Here is a 22,261-nt window from a genome sequence, read left to right as displayed (position 1 = left end):
TTTTCAAACGCCCCTATTTAGATGCAGATAGGGACCTCTCCCTCGCCAGAGGGCCGGGGGGCGCTTTCAATTAAATGCTAATGGCGAAGCCAAGGCCAGGCCTTGAGCTCCAGCCAGCAGCCTGAACTGGCCTCCGAAGGGGAGGACCTGCCCTTTCGCCGCCAGAGGAGAGCTTTATCGGGCGACCCCCTGGCCTCCCCAGCAGGAAGGGCCGCGGCCAAAGGCGCTTTCCAGGAACGGAAAGGCGGGGCTGAGGAGGGCGCCGCTGCGCGGAGGGGCCTAAGAAACCCGGGCGGGGTGGGGCGGGGGCGAGGGACCATATGGCGGTCCTAAGAAAGGGAAAGCAGAGGCGACGGGGCGGTAGGGAGATCCCAAAGAGGGAGGGACGGAGGAGGACGCGAGAAGAGACCTGTGGGAGAAGCTGCCGTGTTAGGGGGCAACGGATTTGCCCGCCCTCGCCAAGGAAGAGCGAGTGGGGCTGCAGTCAAAACTCATATACGGCCCCTTCGGGGCGCTTTCCCTGAATCTGTTTCCTAGCGGGGATGCAAAGCGGGACCCACACACTGTTTGTAGCAACGGGAGCCACTAGACCCCTGGTCAAAGCTCGTCTGCAGCGTGGGGTGTGTGTTTTTACAGCCAGGTCCGCAAATTGGGTGTTGGGTTGGTTCTCTGCTGGTTTGTGGACCTCACTGCCGTCGGTTCCCGCTGCTACGTGGATTGGGGCGCGCCAGACGTTTTAGCCGAGGGTGCCACGAACTGGCCCCACTTTTCCCGCTCGTTTAGACTGCAACCCCGATACCTGGGATTAAGTCCTGCAATATTCATAGTTTGCTTCCGAGTAGGTACTGTAAGGATCGTATTGGTTAGGCTGAGTACACACCGTACATTTAAAGTAGCCTGCCAAGAATGCTGGGAACTGAAGTTTACACCTCCCAGAGATGCACTCTTAAACTACAGTTCCCAGGATTCCTGAGAAAGTGTTCTTTAAATATCTGGTGTGTTCAATCTCGCAAATAATCTTTAACAGAGGCCCTACGCTAAGAGCACCTACTCCAAACTCCTCAGAACAAAGCACGTACGCTGGGAGTTAAGTTCCGTGTCCGAATGCGGTTTGGGGATCCGGATGTGTAGGGCTGCAGGTCTAATGACTGAGCTGATATTCCAGTGCCCACTTATTTCCGTGTTGAACTCCAGCGGGGCACGCGGCCCATTGCTGCGCTTGCTTTTCTTTCTGTTCCAAAAAGTTCAGTAGGTTGCCATATAGGACCGTTGCTTTGTGATCCGGCCTGAATCACGCTTACTTGCAGGGCAAGCCCTTTTATCTCTGTAGGGCTTCCTTCTCAGTAATGTCACTTCCAGGCTGTGCCTTCTTAAAAACCAATGAGATGTGCAGCCTGACCCGTCGGAAGTGTCCCACTGTGTTCAGTTCGGGCCTTACCACTCCCAGTAGGCGAGCGCAGGACTGCAGCCTAGCACCAACCCACCCCGTCTAAACTGAAAAATGGACTGAGTGGCGGGGAGGCGCCCCTCAAAGTCTCCCGGTCCCCTCTCCTCCCGGTAATCTCGAGGGAAGAGGGGTGGGGACGCGGTCTTGAGGACACGCGGGCGGGGCAGGCGCGCTCGCTTGAAAGGGAGGCGAGAGGCGAAGCATCGCCCATCTACTCGAGCGCGTTTTTGCGCACCGGAGGTCTCAACGCCGCCTTCTCTTCCTCTGCGCTGGGTTAAGGAGGAGAGGCGAGGCAGGTGGAGATTGGGGGGAGGGAGGGGGGAAGCGAGGAAGACTCCTCCCGCTGGCTGAGGAGGCGGGAGAGCGCCGGAGCGCGTCCTTCTTCGATCCCTCGAGCGCTTTGGAGAGGCAGCGGGAGGAGAAGCAGAAGCAGGAGCAGCAGCGACTTGAGAGCCAAAGTGGCGCGAGCGGCTGGCGAAGGAGCCCCTCCCCGACGAAGCCGCGAGGGCGGGCAAGCGGGCGACTGCGCGCCCTGCCCGCCTGCCTCCTTTCCGTCCGTCGGTTCCTTTTTCTCCAGCCGGCGAGCCTCGCTCCTCTTTTTTGCTCCTGCGCAACAAGGCGGCGAAGGGTGGGAGGAACGGTTTGCCCGGACCTGCCTTTCCGTTCCATTAAGCCCGAGCCCCGCGCTAAACTGGCGCGCTGCTAAAGCAAGGAGGCTAATTAATGGCAAGCTATGTTCCCAGTCAAGACGCGGCGCTAATTGCTTCGGTGGCCTTTTCTGATTCCAAGATATATTTTTTTTAAAAGGAGAGAAAGAGAGAGAAAGGAACCGGAGTGGGGCCTGACACAAGAGCCGCTTGTGTACGTGCTAGCCGGGAGGAAATTAAGCGGCGGCCAGCTGAATGCGGAGCAGAAAATTACTAAAGAGAGGCGAGATAATGAATAGGCCGGGCCGGGCATTCAGGGGGGGGAATCCATTTTGTTACCACGCGAAATGAGGTGGTGGAGAGGACTTGGCTAATTGTTCTCATCTTGTAGCAACCAGAGCTGAGGCAGGGGCGTGCTTTTCAATTCATTTCCCTAGTAATTGTCAAGCGCTGGCCAAATGAGCGAGCCTGCAATCTTGCGTGCCTGGGCTTTTCATAGCCATGTTGCGATTTTAATTGTTGCTAATATAGCTTATAATGAAGCTAATGAGGGGAAATTATTGGACAACTTTTGAGCGCATGGAGACAAGCGAAAGGCATCACCAGGATTTCTTTTCTGTCGCTGTGCACACACACACACAGAGACACATAAAATTACACACATTAAAAAAAAAAATATCGTGGAGGAGCTTGGAAACGTTGAACTTTGGTTTTGTTTTGTTTCTATCCCAGGAAGAAAAGAGGGAGAGATGAGCCCTCCCCATCTGATATCTCTTCCCTCACAAGTAAAAATAAAACGTTAATGAAGAACAGTGTTTTTTGAGAAGTCAATTTTTCAGGTGTCAAACAGAAGAAATCTACATCCCACTTTATGCAAAGAGTATCATGAGGGAAACTGGCTGTGATAATATCTTACCAGGTTTATTGTTGGAAATATTTTTTTCCTATGACAAATTCAGTAGGCTCACAAAGACAGTCTTACCTGCTTCTTAAAGATATTTTATGAACGATGTTGCCAGGTATGTGTTAGGGAATTATCTTTTTAATTTACATTTCATTTAGGTGGTGGAGGAAAACAGTGATACTACTTTTCAGATAGCTGGGTAGATTTTTGACTATTGCTGCAGTTCATTTAAGGTCACAATCCTATGTATGGGATTTGGGGACGGGGTGAGAGAGACTCGTTGAATTCTGCAGTGTGTACTTTGAAGTAAAAACATGTAAGACTGAGTTGCCTGTGCAATCTGTACTGCACCGAGGGGAAAGCAAATGCCGTTGACTTTAATGGAATATACTTTTGACTAATCGTGCCTAGGAATGGATTCCAAACTTTTAATTCCTATCCTGACACATCCCAAAGAACTGGTGTGTGAAATAAACAGTGTGATCCTATCTACTGAAAATAAGACCCTCTTTATCCATTGGGGCTTATTTTCAGTGAATAGGATTGTAGTTGCAACCCCTGAAATATTCTGCTAGGGAAGCCTGATTGCAGTTTCGTACGGTGGCAATTTCTCTTCATTTTGTGTTGTGATTTCACCTGTTGGCATTGGAGGGGGAGGGCGGCGGAATCAAGTAGTGGTTGCTCTCTTGTTTCTGCCCTTGCTTAAAAAAAAAATAATACCCCCCCACCTCTCCTATTTTCATTTTTTGTACAGAAAAGCAAGCTCCAGCGTTTGCCCCACCATGCCCAGGAAGAGAGAGACACCACCAAATTCATCATACTAACCCTCCTCTCCATCGCTTGCATTTTTGGGATCCTTGTGGCTTCTGGGGTCATCTATTGCCTCCGCCACAGCTCTCATCACAGACTGAAGGAGAAGCTGACAAGCCTAGGCTCCGACAACAGCTCCAGTGCGACTGCTGCTTATCAGGTAGGAGACCGGCCTCTCCACTCCACCAGCTCTTTATTTTTTCCTGATACTTAAAACCGTTATTTATTATCCCCCACACAAGGGAGTGCTGCTTTTATTTATTTATAGCCGAGGTAGGATTCTCCCCCCCCCCCTTTTCTTTAAACAATGCCTTACTTGGGCGTCCCTCCATTAATATTCCCCCGTAGACTGTAGCAGCTTTTTTATTGCTTGTTATTAATCTTTGCTATTCTTGTAGCTTGCTGTAAATGTGCCTCTAATTAGAAACGTTAAAAGAAGTAGTTGCCAATTTCAATGCCCCTGGAAAAGGAAAAAACCCACACGCCACACACATCAATATCTAGAACCTGTCACTGCGTTTTAGATATTAAAAACAATCTTTACAATTTATGAGGCATGGATCACCCAGTTATCTGAAGGTGTTCCTCTCTTTGAATCATTGACTTCTTGGAGGTGTGATATGAAAAGAACCTTTGACCTGCGCAGTTGTCAGTTTCTCCCATTATTCAGATAGATTGGAATATAATGCTGATAAATTTGTAAGCGCTAGAGAAGGTAGAAGCAGGCCTGTTGGTGTTTTGGGTTTGTGTTTTTTTAATAAAAGAAAAATCTGAGAACAGTGACAGCAGATAGAAGCAAAGGAATATGGAAACATTATAGGTGAGGCTTCTGTAGTAAATAGGAGGGGAAAGGTGCTGTTTCGGAAGCACTGATCAAGGACTGGGAGCTTATTTCTGATAGGCAATCCTTATTTTTCTTGTCACCTGCATTGGCATTTTATATATGGTACTGAACATTGCATAATTGGACAAATCATAACAGTTAATCTGGCTGCCCACAAATCTTCGTATTTCTGTAAAATTCTCGAGTTGTAGAAGAATGCTCAGAAATGCTAAAAGTTTGGAACAGTGAGCTGTGCGTTTAAATAATAAAATGTTCAGTACACTTTTTGAGTTGAAGCCTTTCCCTTTTTATTTTTTTGCCATTGTGTTCTATGAGGACCCAGGGCACTTGCATCTGTATCCTGGTGTACTGAAGCTGTGTCCCCTTTTCTCCCTCCAATTTCTCTCTCCCTCTCTCCTCATCTTTGTACTGTGTGCTTTCCTCCATGGGGGAGGGCAGCATTGCATACCCAATGAAATGTTCAGTAAGAGTGCTGAATTCAAACATCTGCCCAACTTATTAGCATTTCAGAGGAAGAGCTTTCAACTTGAGATCTAAGCAGAAGGAGAAAACCTTCTAAAGTAAAGTAGTAATAAAGAGAGAGAGAGACTTATCAAAGGGAGGTGTGGGGGGGAGGTGTTTCAGTGAAGAGAAAGGTACATTTGCTGAAACCAAAAAAATGTGTTTACGTAACAACAAACGGTTAAACCAGTTTTGTTAATTTTTATCTAGGCATTTTTAATGTAAAGTGTTATCATTTACAAAGGAACACATGAGCTTTTTCTTTTAATGCATATAAATTTAATAATCTGAGGGAAATCATACTTATTTGTGATAAGTAAGAGGACAATCTTCCCTGTGACAGTTCTAATTAATGGTATCTGTAATTAAAATCATGCCCTTCCAGCAGGAAAATTGTTTGAATTTCTGGGAGTGACCTTTTTGCCATTTCTCTTGGGGCACACTGGTTAAGTTGATATTGATTTTATAATGAGCTCTGGTTTGTTTAATAAGAATTTGTAATCCAGATGCTAAATGAAATTTAAGCTTCATTTATTTAATTTTTTCTACGATTTAATTTTTAAAAAGTATAACAGTTAATAGTATATATACTTAAAGCAACTATTTTTAAAGTTAACATTTTAAAAACTGTAATTCTATACATGTCTACTCAAAAGTCAGTCCCTTTTGTCAATCCAATTTTGAAGGGGGGGGGGTTGAGGGTTTTCCACACCTCACCCAAATAGTTCCACTGCTTTTTGTGAGGACATCTTTGATAAGAATAAAGGTAGGCTGGTTGGAATTTAAATGCAGGTTTTTTGAAGGAGGGCTTGATTGTTGCATTCCGGGAATCAGCATAGTTTCTGGCTTTCAATTCAGTTGGTGCTAAAGGACAATACAATATCGCAATCAAATCAAATGCCAAACCATTCTATGCCTGTTCTGGCTCTTCCGGGTGCTTGTTTAGAAACTTGTTCTGTTCAGGCTGCTTCCCAGGTAGAATTAGTAGCAAAGTTTCCATCCTGTGGACTCCAGAGAACAAGAATGAATTCTTATGAATTAATTCATGTCATTATTTTTTTCTCACTTTAGAGTAGTTCTTGAAAGTCTTGAGTATCCTCCCTTCTCCTCCCAATGCCTCATCAAAACAAGTACAGAACAACTTCATACGTTCAAATAGCCCTGGGGAGATCATTCAAAACATTTTCGTAATTGGAAGTTGGAATTAATGTGTGTGCTATTTAGTGTGGGCTGTGTTGACCCCGGGCTACATGAGGTGACTTACAGTGTTAGGAGGAAGATAGGAAAGCTGGAGTTTGCATAATGACGTTTCTATCGTATTAAGGAAGTGCTGGCAAGGGTAATCATTCTCTGGTTCTTGCTTGGGATTATTGGGGACAAAAAGCACACCAAATGTTCACAAACTCCAAATCCTTTTAGGGAGCATGTAACTCTTCTGAATCAGCCTTCCTTTTACCGGGCCAGCTGCAGTGTTAAACTTTTTACTAGAGAGGTATCTCCCATTCAACTTAGAGGGACTTACTTCTGAGTAAAAATGCTTAGGATTTCACTGAATATAATGTAATTTCTAAAACTGGGAATTGTATATCTGTATTCACAGGCACTTGCTATTACCGCTGTAGCATGCTTTTGCTTAAATATTTAATCCACGCTTTTTCCATTTGATGTCAGTAAAGTAGAAAATGAAAGTACACCAGCAAGAATAGTACTAGTGACTGTCATTCTGGTGCCTTCCAGAATATTATGCTGTTTATGCAAATAAACCAGTCCTACTTTTTCAGCATTTAATGGGGCGGGGGTCAAATCCATTTTGTCCTCCTTTAATACAGGACTTTAGTTGAAATATTTGTGAATTCATTTCTTGGAGGCTTTGCTTCTAATTGATGCAATGTAGTGTTGTTAGGAAAGCAGAGGAGGAAGTGAGAAATGTATTGTCATTGAAAGAGCATTTGCACTGCTATCCTTTCAAGGTTTTCTTGAAACCTCAGTGCTTCTGAAGTCAGTCTTAAAGTATCAAGTGATTTCAGTGTATGAATGATCTCATAAAGGGGTTTTGCAATAACCATGCCATGCACGTAGGCCATAGTTGTTGAGGCATAATGAATGTTATGGAACATAAATCTACTCTGCACCAATCAGTAGGTGTCCCTTTCCTCCCAAGCAGAAATATTTCTTATACGTCTGCCATGCTTGAACCGGTTCTTTTTGTCAAATAGGGTGCAAAGTATTTAAGAATTAATTAACAGTAATTTTTTTTAAAAAAAAATCTGTCAGCCATCAAACAAATCTTTTAAGTTGTCACCCTCTTGCAATGTAATATAAAACGCAGCACTTTGAACATTCAGAGTTGTATATTTATGGAACAGAGGCATATACCAAGAGCTGTAGTTTGGTTCAATAATTTTTGGCTTTGTTATTGCTTCCTCTGGGTTAAGAAAAGAAAAAAATTGCACATGGCAGATGTAATTTTTTTTATTCTTTTTGGGAAGAGGGAAGGGTGTAGCTTGATTTCACAGGTGCTTTTTTCTGCAGTCAGTGTGAAATACAATAAGAGTAAATTATCATGTGTGTAACATGCAGATACATGCTTCGATGCGCACCATCTACTTCTGTGTCTGCTTTAATACTGTCACATCCTTGCTTAATTGCACATGCAGCAATTGATTTAAATCTGTGCTGGAGCCCCAGACCATTAGAATAAATTCTTATTTCTTTCTACCACATGCTTTTGATTTTTTAAAAATGTCATAGTTTATTTGGTGGTAGTAAATAGAGCCAGTTCAATATTTTGCGAACTTCATATTCTCTCCATTATTTCTGTGACCAAAGGAACTTCGGCGTAAACTTACTGTTTTACAACATTGAGCTGGTTTTACTTGTACGTGCTTTGAAGACTCTAGTACATAAACCATGGTTTGGGGAGGGGAGAAGCATTCAGGCGTGGAGTGCAAAGAGGGCTAGTGTGTAAACACTGCCAGTAAGTGCATATTTTCATTGTCATCAGTGAGCAATTTATTAATGGCAGTGTGCATTGATGATTGCTGCTCTTTAGGGATGCTCTGCTGGTTCTGTTCCAAGAGATGTGCTTGTGATTCCACAACTGCACTCTGCCTTTTGACCCCATACATGGTGGATTGTGATGCTGTAGAAGACAGTGCCAAGTGACCCTGCTTGCATTGTGTTTTATTGTTTTTCATTTTGAACTGGAGAACTTTATTAGTGAACGTAATCTCTTAGACCACGAATAACCATTAGTAAAATATTGTTCCAGTGGGGGAATTAGTGTTAAAATAGAATGAGGCTGAGGTTGCTAAGCTTCCCACACCCCCGTTTCATCTTTTATGCTAATACAATTCTCAAAGGATTATTTGCGTCTGTTAAGTCTCAAGCAAAGAGTAGCATATTTACCCCTGTAAGAAAACAGTGTGCAAGCGAATTAAAGCTGTGAAATCTCTCCAAGTGTTGCATTAAACTGGATAGATCACTTTGCACTTCCAGAGGTGAGCATTCAAGAGTCCCCCAATTTTGTTTCAACCGTATGAGGGTTGCTGCCACAAGCTTCCATTTGATTGCAGTAAGCATTTTGCTTTGGTTAAGGCTTTGAAATATTAAAACAGCATCTGTTCAAGGGGTTGGATCTGCCAAGTGATACCGAACCATAAGCCTCTGCGACAGTGTAGGTAAATGGAAGACGTGGTCTCGAAATAACTTGCACAATTTGCAAGTTCTGTTAAAATTCAAGGGAATTTCTTGCCAACTTTTAATAGCTTGCCCCCGCTTCGGTATTTTAGTCTAAGCTGTCAATTTTCAGATTGTCTTTGACGAATCAAGTTCAGAATGATTCATCCTAGGATAACGTACGTCTTGAATTTTCTGTGTTTAACCTTCTCCCCTTTTTGTATCATCAGATACGTTTCTCTGCATATAATACTTGAGCACTGGGCATGTTCGTTGCATAGCTTCCTATTTCTGCATGCAGCTTACGGAAATATAATGTGTCTTATAAGATCAGAGCAAGTTTATATACCTTTTGGGTGATACTGAACATCAACTTGCTGTGAAAATAGAAGAGAAACAACTTTGTTTAACAGCGGAATCTAATAAACTGAATAAATTTTGGAAGAAAATAGGATCATTTTGCAATTGTATCAAATGGCCAGACATGTTCAGATAAGCATCTTTGGAAGAGGCTAATGGCATCTGACAAGCTGGGATATTCAAAACACCCAACGTTGTAACATATGACACAGAGAATCGCTCTGTCTTTGGAGATGCATATAACAGTTTCACATTATGAATGGCATTGAAGCAATTGCATAAGCGTGGAAAACATTACAAAGACGAGTATCTCCTCTGAAGCAGGAAGAAAGTAGAGCTCTGAAGCAATGTGAGGGTGTCTGTAGTGGTGTTTCAAAACATATTTTACCCTGTAAAAAAAAGAAAAGAAGTCTGATCTTCTACATACCTACTCAGTGCAATCTGATGTGTGTCTACTCAAAAGCAAGCCCCATTAAGGTCAATAGGACTTACTCATAGGAAAGTGTGTATAGGATTGAATTCTAAGGGAAATAAGTTGTTGGACTTGCTTTTGAACCCTAATTGGCTGAAAAAAGTCCTCTTGCATGCCTTTTTGAAACAGCCAGATTTGGGGGTTATTAAATAGGTCCAGTGCATGTACAGGGTGAGTCATTTAAAAGAGAGCCCGTGGAACATGTGTACCGCACTCTGTATCCACGGGACCTCTTTTAAAGGACTCACCCTGTATGAATACATAGTTAGTTGTCAATGTGCAGTTAAGTCACAGTTTATAGTCAACGTTTCTTGTGATACAGATAGGGATATAGATATGAATGAATTATTAGGTGAGATTTAACTGGATAAAATTAAGGGTAATTGCCTGAAACCAAAGTAAGCATTTATGTTGGATGGTTGGGCATAAATATTTTATTAAAGTCAATTAAACAGTATGTGCCTGAGGCTGATGTTGAGTCATATCTAGTGGTGCTAACAGGTGACGTGGATCAGACCAAAGTCTCTAAGAACTACAAAAACTAATGTAGCACAGTGGATTTTATGATTCTCATCTTCCACTTCACCTCTTAAAGCAATGCATCTTGATTACTATTCTGCCAACCTTAAATTTTCCAACAAAACTCATGGTTGATATGTTTCTGTAGATAGCTGAGATTTTAAAAACCACTTTGAACTATGTCAGATATTTATTGTAGTAATATTCAAAGGGAAATGTGAGCAATGTTTTTCATCGTTGTTAACTGCAAATCACTGTATTTTGGAGCAATTTTGACAAATGGATCCTGTATCTCTTATCTGCCTGAAAAGATCTTGTGTATTTTATTTGATCTGAGTTGATCAGTATTTGCATAGTTATTCTTATTAAGGGGATATTACCAAAGGAATTTTGTCATTCCGCATTTAACCCTTAGTGATGTATTGGTCGTGTTTTCAAGTATTAGGGAGATGCAAGGCTTCTGCAGTGGTCGCCCCAATACAGTGCATATATATTTGACAGAATAATTCATACTTGGTGGGAAGAGACATTTATTTCCAGCTTCAGGGTAGGAAAATTCACAAAAGGAACTTTGGTTACCATTATGGCACCCATGACCACAATGAAACCTTTTCCTGTGAAGGCCACACCCCATTTCATGAGTTGGGAAGGGTACTGACCCCCTCATACAGCCAAGGAAGTTGGAAGTGTGACATTCTCCTCCTTTGATCTATATGTGTTTATCAAGGGTCCAGGTTGGCACCAAACAGCTGAAGAGGCAGTGGAGTGACCAAGAGGGTACGAGAGAATGGGGAGTGTTTTTGAAGATAAGGGGCAGCTGCTGTGGGAGAAGCTGAAGTATGAGAGAGAGAAAATGTGGGTAGGTGGACACAAACATCTCAGATCCAGTACAATCCTCTTGGAACTGAATAATTTTTCATGGGTTCCTCCCCAACACACACACACACTTACAACAAACTAAATCATCAACAAATCACAGTTCACCTCGGTCTCCATTGACTGAACCACCAGAGTCAGGAATCTGGGCCATTCAAGCACTGTAACCATACAAAGCTTTTTGAACTCAAAGCTTTTTGAGTTCTTTTCTTTTTCTTTATAACAACGAACCCCCTGAAAAGCACCATAGGTCACCTCCTCATCCGCACAAGTTCTGTGATTTTTTTCAGTGGTTTAACCATCAGACTGTATGTAAAAAAATTAAGACCCATTCTAAATCTCTGCCTTGGACTGAAGTTTAGTGGTGCTATTTATGTGTGGTCTATCAATAAAAATCTGATGATGGTTTGCAGGAGGATTCCCACATAAAATCAAGCAGATTCATGAGAATCTTATTTCTGTTGGATACAACTTCTCCCCAACCCCCTTGGAAAAAGCAAAGTGTTTTGTGTTGCATGTTTTCTTTCTTTCTGTCGTGGAGAGATTGACCTGGAGGAAAAGAGAGGAGAACTACTAGAGGGGATGGTGCCCTTGACACTCTACAGATGTGCCCAAGGACCCAAAGAAGTTGGTGACCTCTGCTCTCGGAATTGAAATGACAGGGCAGGAAGAGAAATAAGCCTTTGTGTCTTTGGTCCTTCTAGTTTCGTTCTGTTCCGTACAGGGAGTTCTCTGTGCAGTTTCAGCTAATACCCTTCTCTCAGGGAAGTAGTGTAGGTGGAGAGGTTGGGAGAATGACATTTCTCCAAGGCAAACTTAAATGTACAAGTACATTTCATATTCTTCAGAACAAGAGGGAAAGTGGCACGGTGGACTGAGCCAAATCTCTGGGAGTTGATCTCTTTAAAGTAATTAACCTTAAAGCTTGCCTCTTGCATTATTTATTCCTTGAATATTTTTTTAAAAAACCAACAATTTTAGCTTGACATGCCCATTGGGTGCCATGCTGTCTTACAGAGCAAATAAATATTTATGTTGCGAGAGTAGTTAAGACTGCAAGGAAAACTAATGCTGGTAATACTTGAATTGAATGCCGTTCCCTTTTTGGAATGCTAGGAGTGCCACCTAGAATTAAATGGCATTCTTCGTGGACATAATATTGTCTTGAAATACTTCTCTGGATAGCCTCTGCATCTGACTTGCAACCCTTTCCCCTTCTCAGCCTTAGAATGCTTTGGTCACGGAGAAACTTAACTTGTTCAGAGATTCATATTTGATTTTGGCCTGGTCTTGGTGACAGGAGGAGAAAGCAGCTGGTACTAGACATATTGGCACTCTTCTTTGTTCCCTCCTCCAGGCAAGCCAGAGTAGCCAACGTAGAGTCCTGGCTGCGAATCCTTTTGCCAGAAACCACTGGGACTTTGCTCTGCAATAGCTGTTAGTTTGATTTCTATGCTTGATGTGATGGCCGCTACTTAAATGACAGATTTCTGCTCTAGCTCATTGCACCGATGCTTCCTGGAAGCCCCTAACCCGTGTCTTTCTGACACAAATGGCTAATTGCCTATCTATCTGTGTGACTGTTTCAGGAGCCGCTATTAAGGAGCAGCACGGCTAGGATTTTGCTTACAGCTCAACAATTAGGGTCTCTATGTGTCTATAAACGGGCAAGAGTCATTCATAACACATGTCGCGCATCATACGGAAGGGAAAGGGTAGCAGAGTTGTGGCAAGGGAAGGAGAGGTTAGTGGCTGAACTTTGATGCTGTGCTATTGTGTTTGTGCTGGAGAGGCAGTCATTTAGCAGCTAAGAATGATGGTAAGGGGTGGGGGGAATAACCAGTTGAAAATAATGCAGTGAATGTAAAGAGAACGAGTTTGGGGGACATTGTGGAGGGGAATGGGCTGGAATGCGTGGAAATAAAATAAAATAAAATGATTTTGTGGGGGTTAATGAAGGGAAGGGATCATTAATGGAAATTAATTCAGGAAAGGGTGTTAATTGAATGAATGAGGATTTGTTGGGTGGAGAAGAAAAGTTTAAATAATGGCATCAGTATATTTGATGGCAATTGTGGGGAAGCTATTAAAAAGATACTGTTTTCCTGCTTCATCTAGACTACCTTACCATGTGGCCCTCTGAAGGTTGGCCTTGGTTGGGGTGAAATGAATAGTTCCCTTGCTTCCTCGTTGATGAGACCTCCCACCTGATTTAGAGCAGGGGGTGGGAGCCTCTGGCCTAGGTGGGTCTAGGCCGTTTGGTGCAAGCCCTGTTCACACAAAAACGGAGCCAAAGGGGCTTCTGAAGTGCCACCAATCAGCTGATTGCTGACACTTCAAAAGCCCTGAGCACAGTGCTTCTGAAGAAGAAGAAGAGTTTGGATTTGATATCCCGCCTTTCACTCCCTTTAAGGAGTCTCAAAGCGGCTAACATTCTCCTTTCCCTTCCTCCCCCACAACAAACACTCTGTGAGGTGAGTGGGGCTGAGAGACTTCAAAGAAGTGTGACTGGCCCAAGGTCACCCAGCAGCTGCATGTGGAGGAGCGGAGACTCAAACCCGGTTCCCCAGATTACGAGACTACCGCTCTTAACCACTACACCACACTGGCTCTCAGAAGTCCTGATAATCAGCTGATTGTTGGGCCTTCGAAGTGGCATGTCACCTGATGCATTGCGACATCAGATGATTGGCAGGTAGGCAGCCCAACTAACCTGTCAAATTTGGCCTTTGGAGGTAGGGAAGATACCAATTCCTCAGTTTTGAGGCAAAACGCAAATGCAAGCGCATTCCCATGAATTATCTGTTCCTCCACTGTACCCTCCAGCAGACTGCAAGGGTGTAGGAGAGAGGGGACTGAACGTTTGGTTGCTTGTAGTGTTGTTGCTGCTGTTTTTCTTAAGCGGGGAGGGGGGACAAACAAGTCTCTGCACATTCAAATCTAGCAAGTTTGAGAGATAGCTGTGCTACATCTTCTCCGGCCCCTGCAACTTGCCAGCTTTGTATATGCAGGGACCTTATATTTGTGAGGGTGATCTCAGTGATTTGGATATACATAGTCTAAAGTTGCATTGTCCAGCAACAGATGTGGGAGCACTGCACAAGCATAGCAGCAATTCATATTTCCTTATAGTCCCTGCATGCTTCTTGGCTTACCCAGGTTCCTCTGCTCATCAGTCTTGAATCTCGCATAGACCTGCATGGCCCTATAGCGAAGAATAGTTAGAAGGCCACACAGGTTGTTAATACCCCATGATTTTCTAGGTGCAGGAATCCTCTAAGGTTAGAGGATTTGTAGGACTCCTTACATGTAAGATACAAATACCTTTCTCTCTTTTTTTTTCTTTTCATTTTTAAGATACTTGTCTGCCACTTTCCCAGATAAAGTTAATCCAAAGCAGCTTACATCCCATAAGAACTACATATTTTTTTAAAAAATCGATAGTATTAAAAGTATAAAACAGATTCACAAAGTTAAAAGGAAACTCAGAATTCCAAGAATGTAGTAAAATTCTATCTGCCTTCTGGTGAGCATCACAAAAAACACACCAAACTGTTCTGGGGAATAGAAACAAGCAAGTATGAAGTGTAGCCACACACCATAGCTGTATATGGCTTCACACATTCAGAACTACCTCTAAAGTTAAAACTGACCAGGCAATGATCTTTCCATGCCAATGGAATAATTTCTGGTTTCCCCCACCCGCAGATCATTAGCAGTTATGGGGTGTGATATTCCTTATCTACTACAGTTAAAAGCAACTGAACCAGAAAAGGTGACTGTCAATGGTTTTTAACCTTGGTTTTCATCATCCAAAGACTATAGTCCTTCTTAATTTGAATCCTCTGGTTGCTTCAGCAGCAATTGTTTTTTCTTTGAGAAAAAAAAAAGTTTCTAATTCTTCTTCTTCTCCCGATTCCAATTTCAGTAGAACTTTGCTCCTAGTATAGACAGATTAGACTTCAAAATAATATTTAAAAGGCTTTAGGCCCCTAGCGTCTCATTTCTGACTATTAGCAAGACGTAGCAAGGTGAAGAAGGGAACAGTCCTTACATTGAATCAGAAGAACATACATTCAGAGATCCATTGCAGATGTGAATAGCTGTGTTTGAAAATACCTGTTGTTCTGCTTCCCTTGTGTCCTGTTGCTAACTTTAATATGTTTCATGTACTACAGACATAGATCTTGAGACAGGCACGCCAGCTCCTTTCTCTTCTATACCTTCCCAGATAGGGTTGGAGCATCTATGGTCCTTCAGATGCTGTAGGACTGCAGCTCCCAGTGCAGCCAGGTATGATGGCAGCTGGAGTCCAGTAACATCTGGAGGGTCACAGCTTCCTCCTCACTGTCCTAAGAGGCAGAAAGTGGACATTCTGGGCTGTTTTTCCAGCTCCCTAGCTGGGAGGGAGGCAATTATGAAAGTGGAACTTTAGATTAGGCCCAGAACTAGATAAAAAGGCATCTTCTCTTCCCCAAAGAGCTCTGCTCTCCTTTGTGTAAGCAAGTTCACAGAAACCTGTGCATGGATCACTATACCTTGGTCGGGAATCATTGCGCTATATATATATATATATATATATATATATATGGCAAAGGATGGGAGGATCTCCAAAGTAAATGCAAATTTATTTGTTTTTTACATTGCATCCTTCACATGAGTGGATACTTTTTCTTTTTTTCTTTTTTTGTCCTTGAGTAGTAGAATTTGATTGGCAGTAGATTCTGTACACTTCCATGTGTACAGTAGTGGTTTGTGAGGGGGAGCATTGGTGCCACCATCATTTATGGAATTTACTGCTACCCAGTCTTGTTGTGTTTTGTTTTGAAATGTTAGAGCACTTCAGGAGTGATAGGTCTATTGGCAGCTTTTATCTATGATGTGCTGGAGCTGCATCTGAAGATGGTTCAGAAGCTGCAATTAATTCGGAAGCAGCAGCTGGACTGTTAATGGGAACTGAATGTTATGATCATCTTACACCAGTTCTTCACCAGCTACACTGGCTGTTGGTCAATTTAAAAGTGGCATTTAAAACCCAACACAGCTTGGGGACAAAATACCTGAAGGGTTGTTGGTCTCCCTGCGTGTGCCGTCATCAGAGACTCTTCTCTGCCTTCCCTTGCTATCAGAGGTACTGCTGGTGGTTTACCAGGAAAGAGCTTTTCCATTGGTGGTGCCCCACCTTTGGAGCACTCTTCCCAGAGACCCTGGTTTTCATTATAGAATGAGACAGAAGGGACCACAAGGGTCATCTAGTACAACTCCCTGCAGAGCAAGAATCTTTTTGCCCAACCTGCAGTTCGAACCCATGACCATGACATTAAGAGTCTCATGCTCTACCAACTAAGCTATCTGGCTTGGTGCCCATTTTGATGTCTTTGAGACATCAGACAGAGTACTTTTCATGTTTTGTGTATTTATTTTATTATGCATTTATTTTATTTGGTTTACCACTCTGGTAAATCTATCAAAGGGTGGCAAATTAATTTTTATATTTTTTATAAATAATTTATAAAATTAATTTATGAAATGGTGGCTTAATTGAACCTCCATGTTCAGGGCTGGTATGTCTTTGAGTACCAAATACTTAGGAGAAATGTGGTGCTGCCTTCAACTTTTGCTTATCAGCTTTCCAGAAGCATCTTGCTGATTAGCACTGAGAAGAGGATGCTAGACTAGACTGATTTTGAGATTGGGTATGTAGACCCTGGGAGGCAGGAGTTATAAGTGACCAACACCATCTGCTGTCACAGTTCCCCATTTTACACGTCCCAGCAAATCAAGGAATAAAGGAAGGGAGTACTGTTAGTTCGAGATACTCTGTGCTTCTGTGGAATGAAATGTTAAAAAGCAAATAAAATAGTATGAACATTCATTTCAAAAATTTACAGCCCTCCGAGTACCTATTCTATTTTACATCATGTACAAGTGTTATACTAAAACATGCCAGGCTTGTTCCAGTATAATGCAGTCTCCAGCGGCCAAGAAGACTTTACTTGTGTATTTCATATTCAGAAGCTGAATATGACTGCTTTTGCAGTTGTCATTATTCAGACACAAGTACAATGGCTTCAGCAACGTTGCACAACAACAATTTTTTAAAAAAAGAAAAAAGAAATGGGTTCTTTTCAGACAAAATGCTGGTTCAAATAGAATACCAGTATATTTGCAGATAGAAATTTATTTTTACTATAAATTACATCACCAGGCTCATAGTAAGATTGGTTTTTCTGTGCTTGCTTATTTCTTGCTAGCATCTCTAACTTGTCTTAAGACAAATGAGAATATATCTGGCATATATTTGACACTTGGCTTACAAGGCTTGCCTTATGGAGCAATGGTCATTTCAGCCTTAGCTTTTATATATAGCAAATGTAAGTTCATTCTTCAGATGGTAAAGCCTGGAACTGAGCATTATAGCAAATTCCATTATTTAAATGGAAATTCCTAAAACGGTTCTGTGAAAATGCTTTCCACCTAGATTTGCTAGTCTTAAGATTGTGTCGTTCTCAGGAGAGACAACAGCTCCTGTTTTCAGATCCTACTCTTACCTGTTTGGGCATCCTGTTTAGTGCCTGATCTGCTGCCATTTCTGCATCTGCTCCATGTGTGGCTGACGTGACTCTAGAAGGCAAGGGAGCAGCTTGTGCATTGTCTTGGAAGACTTGTAATAGTTTCAATACTTCCCTTCTTCTTTAGGCCTTACTGTGGCCCTGGGTTCCCCATGTCTTTTGCACTTGAGCTACCGGTAGTTTTCTGAAACCCTAAGCAAACTAGTACTTCATCTAGATCATGGGTAGGCAAACAAAGGCCCGGGGGCTGGATCTGGCCCAATCACCTACTAAATCCAGCCTGCGGATGGTCCGGGAATCAGCGTGTTTTTACATGAGTAGAATGTTTCCTTTTATTTAAAATGCATCTCTGGGTTATTTGTGGGGCTTGCCTGGTGTTTTTACATGAGTAGAATGTGTGCTTTTATTTAAAATGCATCTCTGGGTTATTTGTGGGGCATAGGAATTCGTTCATTCCCCCCCCCCATATAGTCTGGCCCCCCACAAGGTCTGAGGGACAGTGGACCTGCCCCCTCGCTGAAAAAGTTTGCTGACCCCCTGATCTAGATTGCACATCTAATGGCAGGACACGTCCTAACAGAGTTCACCCTGTGATTTAATACTTGTTTGTGATGGAAGAACAATGTCTCATTGGTATAATAAATGTAAGCTTTTTCATCTATCTATCTATCTATCATCTATCTATCTACCTTCTATCTATCTACAGTGGTGCCTCGCAAGACGAAATTAATCCGTTCCGCGAGTCTCTTCGTCTTGCGGTTTTTTCGTCTTGCGAAGCACGGCTATTAGCGGCTTAGCGGCTATTAACGGCTTAGCGGCTTTAAGAAAAAGGAAACAAATCGCAAGAACTCGCAAGACATTTCGTCTTGCAAAGCAAGCCCATAGGGAAATTCGTCTTGCGGAACGACTCAAAAAACGCAAAACCCTTTCGTCTAGCGAGTTTTTCATCTTGCGAGGCATTCGTCTTGCGGGGCACCACCGTATATCTATCATCTATCTCATTTGCTCTTGTCAGAAGGGACATGGTCCTCTCTTTATTTACTAAACAAACGGAATATCCTTTGCAAGGCCACTTGACTTCCACAATTTCAGTGTAGGCATCCCTGTTCCATGCCTGTTGTCTAGCTGGCTTTCTAAGCTTTGCACATGCAAAAAGAGAGAGAAAGAGAGTGCAAATGGCTTATAAACTTTCTAAATAAATATTAAACTCACCATAGCGATGTGGGGAAAAGAAAAAAAAACCCCAAAGGTAGGCAGAAGTTTGCTTAATGGCAGCACCTGCTTTCCTTGATTGAGCAAACGAAGTGTGTACTAGCTGGGATGACTCAGAAGCAACCTCAGGCATGCAGTGAGGGAAGTGACATTGGAAAGGAGTGCAATATTTGTATTATTTTATCATTCATTGCATTTCTTAACCCCTTCATACAAGGAAAGTACTTTTAACAAAATAAAATAGAAACCAACAAAACAAATTAATAGCCAAATTTAAAACTGTACTGTACAATGCAAAATTCCTAAAATGCTCATCCAGCAATGCACTAAGGAGGACATGACCTGTCCCCCGCTCCTCCCCAGCAGTGGGGAAATAAAATTGTCTTAGCCTGGTGCCTAAAACACACAGTGATGGCTCCAGGCATGCTTCCCTGGGGAAAGCATTTATCAGATGGGGAACCACCACATGAAAAAGCCTGTTCTCATGGTCACCCTCTGCACCTTCCTTGGATGAGGCACATGGAGAAGGGCCTCTTAAGATGCAGGATCCAGGCTGGTTCATGTGGTGAGCAGTAGTTTTGGAGGTATTGGGGTACTAAGCCATGCGAAGCTTTATAGGTCAAAATCGGTGCTTGGAACTGAGCATGGGAACTGATCAGTCTAGGGTTAGTTTAAATAGGACCCCACTTGCCAACAGGTCTCCACCACAGTGAGGTCTACAGCCACAAGACTTCTTTACAGGGAACTTTCCATTCTCAGTGATGGTAGAGCAGTTGATTGCTATGTGATGGAAGTATGGTTTAGGGTGTATTTTTGTGAAATTTGGGGTTGTGTACAACCAAGTTCTACTATCAGCAGATCCATTGAAATTAATGGAGCTATATTAGTCATGTCATCATCATCATTATTCATTTCATTTCTATGCCGCTATATATAAATGATAAATGCCTAGTAATATCAATGGGTCTACTCTGAACATGGCTAGCATTTAGATACAATCCTTTGGTTGTTGTTCACCTTTAGTCTTTATGGAGAAAAGAGCACTGACTGCAAATCTCCATGATATTTCATACTTTGAAAGAGGAGTAAAGTTTTTGATGCACTGATGCAAAAGCTCTTAAAATTAAAAGCAAAATAAAATATAGCGGGGAGGTCATAGAGCAGGCTCTTTTTTAAATAAGCTGATAAGAACTTAAGAAGAGCCCAACTGGATCAGACCAAGTACTTCTCTAGTTTGCATTTCTGTTTTCCATGGTCCCCAACCAGATGAGAAGCCACAAAAAAGACTTGAGGGCAGTAGAACTCTCGTGCTGTTTCTCAGTGGTCTATTCAGAGCCATATTGTCTCTGATACTTGAGCTAATGTGTCTTGTCTTATCATTGACACCCTATCTTCATGGCTTTTTGGAGCAAGTTCTTACCTCTCTTGACTACCCAAAGAGCTCCTGAGTTAAAAAGCTTGATCACTTCACTTGCAACCTGGAAAGTTTCTTTTATTCCCTGCCTTGCAAACTATTTTTTTGCATATATCATGCAGAACAACAATGAGGAAGGCCAAGACTTCCTGTTAGTCTGTTGGATTATCTGTTGGATGGCCTGTTTTTATTTGGAGAGAGGAGGTGATGGCTTTCTAGTTTGACATCCTGCTACTGCCAAAAATTGTATTCATAGGGTTACTTGATAATGGTTTCTGTATACCACATCAGCTCCAAATTTTGTGCAGAAGGGGGCCTAAGGTTTCCTCTGTTAATGATCATCTGGTCCGTTACAATGCTTGCAATGGAACCGAAATCCTATTCTGGTTCAGAATCTCTCTAGATTTCTTTTGACAGCTTATTGATGTTAGAGTTAGGTTGCAGACTGATGGTCAGCTTTCCCCCCAAGAGACATGAAGATGCTATGATAAAGAGCTATTATTGCCTGTGGTTATGTACACATTTGTTTTGTCGTTCTGTTGTCCCAAACAGGTTTTGTTAGTTTTTGAAGTATTATGAAAGCCTACAAACCTGTTTTCTACAGAGAATAAAATTAAAAGTGTGCTCATTAGGGTGCTGGTGTTTCCCCAGAGTCATAAGGTATACAGATCAGTTTTCCCCAGGTGTTTTACCCTAACTATCTCGCAATCTTTCAGCTCTTTTTTAACCTTGCTAGAACTGACTTTAATTTTAAACTCAGATATACAGGATTACAGATCTAATTGAAAAGTACACAATAACAGCACATATAGAATTAAACTCAAAAACAGACAAATGGCAATTCTTTTCTTGCAATAGTTGCTTGTTAAGCGTTAAGTATAAAAAATAAACTTAATTACAGGAGAGCAACAACCTTTGAAATTACATTTTTAAATGAAACACCACAGAAAAGTTTATTAACATAAATGTGTAAGATTCTTCTATTGTTACTGCCTCACAATTGTGGGTAGGAAGCAAAGTGGGGAAGAGGAAAAGTTTCATCATAGATAAATTGGACAGGCTGCAAAATAACTGTTGGATGTATAATCTAAAGATAATGAGTATAAGATATATATGTGGTCTGGTATTGCATACCTGTCACTTGCCCCCAAGGTTTTAGCAACTCATACTGTTGGAGATGTAAAACAAAATGTAGCTCTCAGACTTACCTGGTGATTGTGCAAATATATAACAGATTTATGAAAAGATTTTTTTAATTATGAAAGATGTAATAGGAGAACAAATACTTTAAGACCTGAACCTTTGTCATTGGAACTATTTGAACAATCTATTAAAAAGGAACATTAATCTTTGATAACAACTGTATTATTGTGGCATGGATAATGATTTCAAGACATGGGATTTACTGACAGCAGATGAATGGGTTTAAAGTGTGTGGCATTACTCCAAGAGACTCTGGCAAGATAGAAATCCACACTCGTAGACAATTGGAAACCCTTTGTGATACATTGGAATGGAACTATAACTTATATCCAAAATAGCATGTCAGGAAATTGAATACTGTGTAATCCTTTTCTGTTTTTTAAAATTGGAACATCTCTTTTTCTTACAGTAGCTACATTTAGGTTTCCTTTTTTGCTGTCTTAAATGGACACACACGAACAGGGCATTCATCAGTTCATAGAATTACAGAGTTGGAAGGGACCCTGAGGATCATCTAGTCCAGCCCCCTGCAATGCAGGAATATGTAGCTGGCCCAGACAGGGATTAGACCCACGACCTTGGCGTTATCAGCACCACGCTCTAACCAACTGCACAATTTAGTGGGTGGAAATGACATACCTGTGAGGATGGTTTAGGAAGTCAATGTGGGGAGTTCTCTTCAAGCAAGATGGTTGGACAGTCCACTTGGCTCAACCTAGGTGCTCTTCAAAACCACACGAAGCTTTGGAAGAGGTTACAGCTCCACCACCTTCAGTGTTCAGCTTCCAGGAAGCCCTCCTCT

At 42.2% G+C, this 22,261-nt stretch overlaps 1 protein-coding gene and 1 long non-coding RNA gene across 2 annotated transcripts in view; one reads left to right on the top strand and one right to left on the bottom strand.

Annotated features, from left to right (window-relative positions):
- Positions 1-22,261, bottom strand: part of LOC308459190 — a 481,964-nt gene that overhangs the window by 304,791 nt on the left and 154,912 nt on the right. The window lies entirely within an intron of this gene.
- Positions 1-22,261, top strand: part of PTPRN2 (protein tyrosine phosphatase receptor type N2) — a 610,006-nt gene that overhangs the window by 491,035 nt on the left and 96,710 nt on the right. The window contains exon 13 of the mRNA XM_080974012.1: positions 3,753-3,968. Coding sequence (XP_080830138.1) covers positions 3,753-3,968 — 216 coding nt within the window. The remainder of the gene's footprint in view (positions 1-3,752; positions 3,969-22,261) is intronic.

The sequence above is a fragment of the Podarcis pityusensis genome (assembly GCF_964106645.2).
Source record: "Podarcis pityusensis genome assembly, chromosome: 12".
Taxonomy (NCBI): Eukaryota; Metazoa; Chordata; class Lepidosauria; order Squamata; family Lacertidae; genus Podarcis; species Podarcis pityusensis.
The sequence above is the reverse complement of the archived record's forward strand: the minus strand, read 5'-3'. Positions and strand labels throughout refer to the sequence as shown.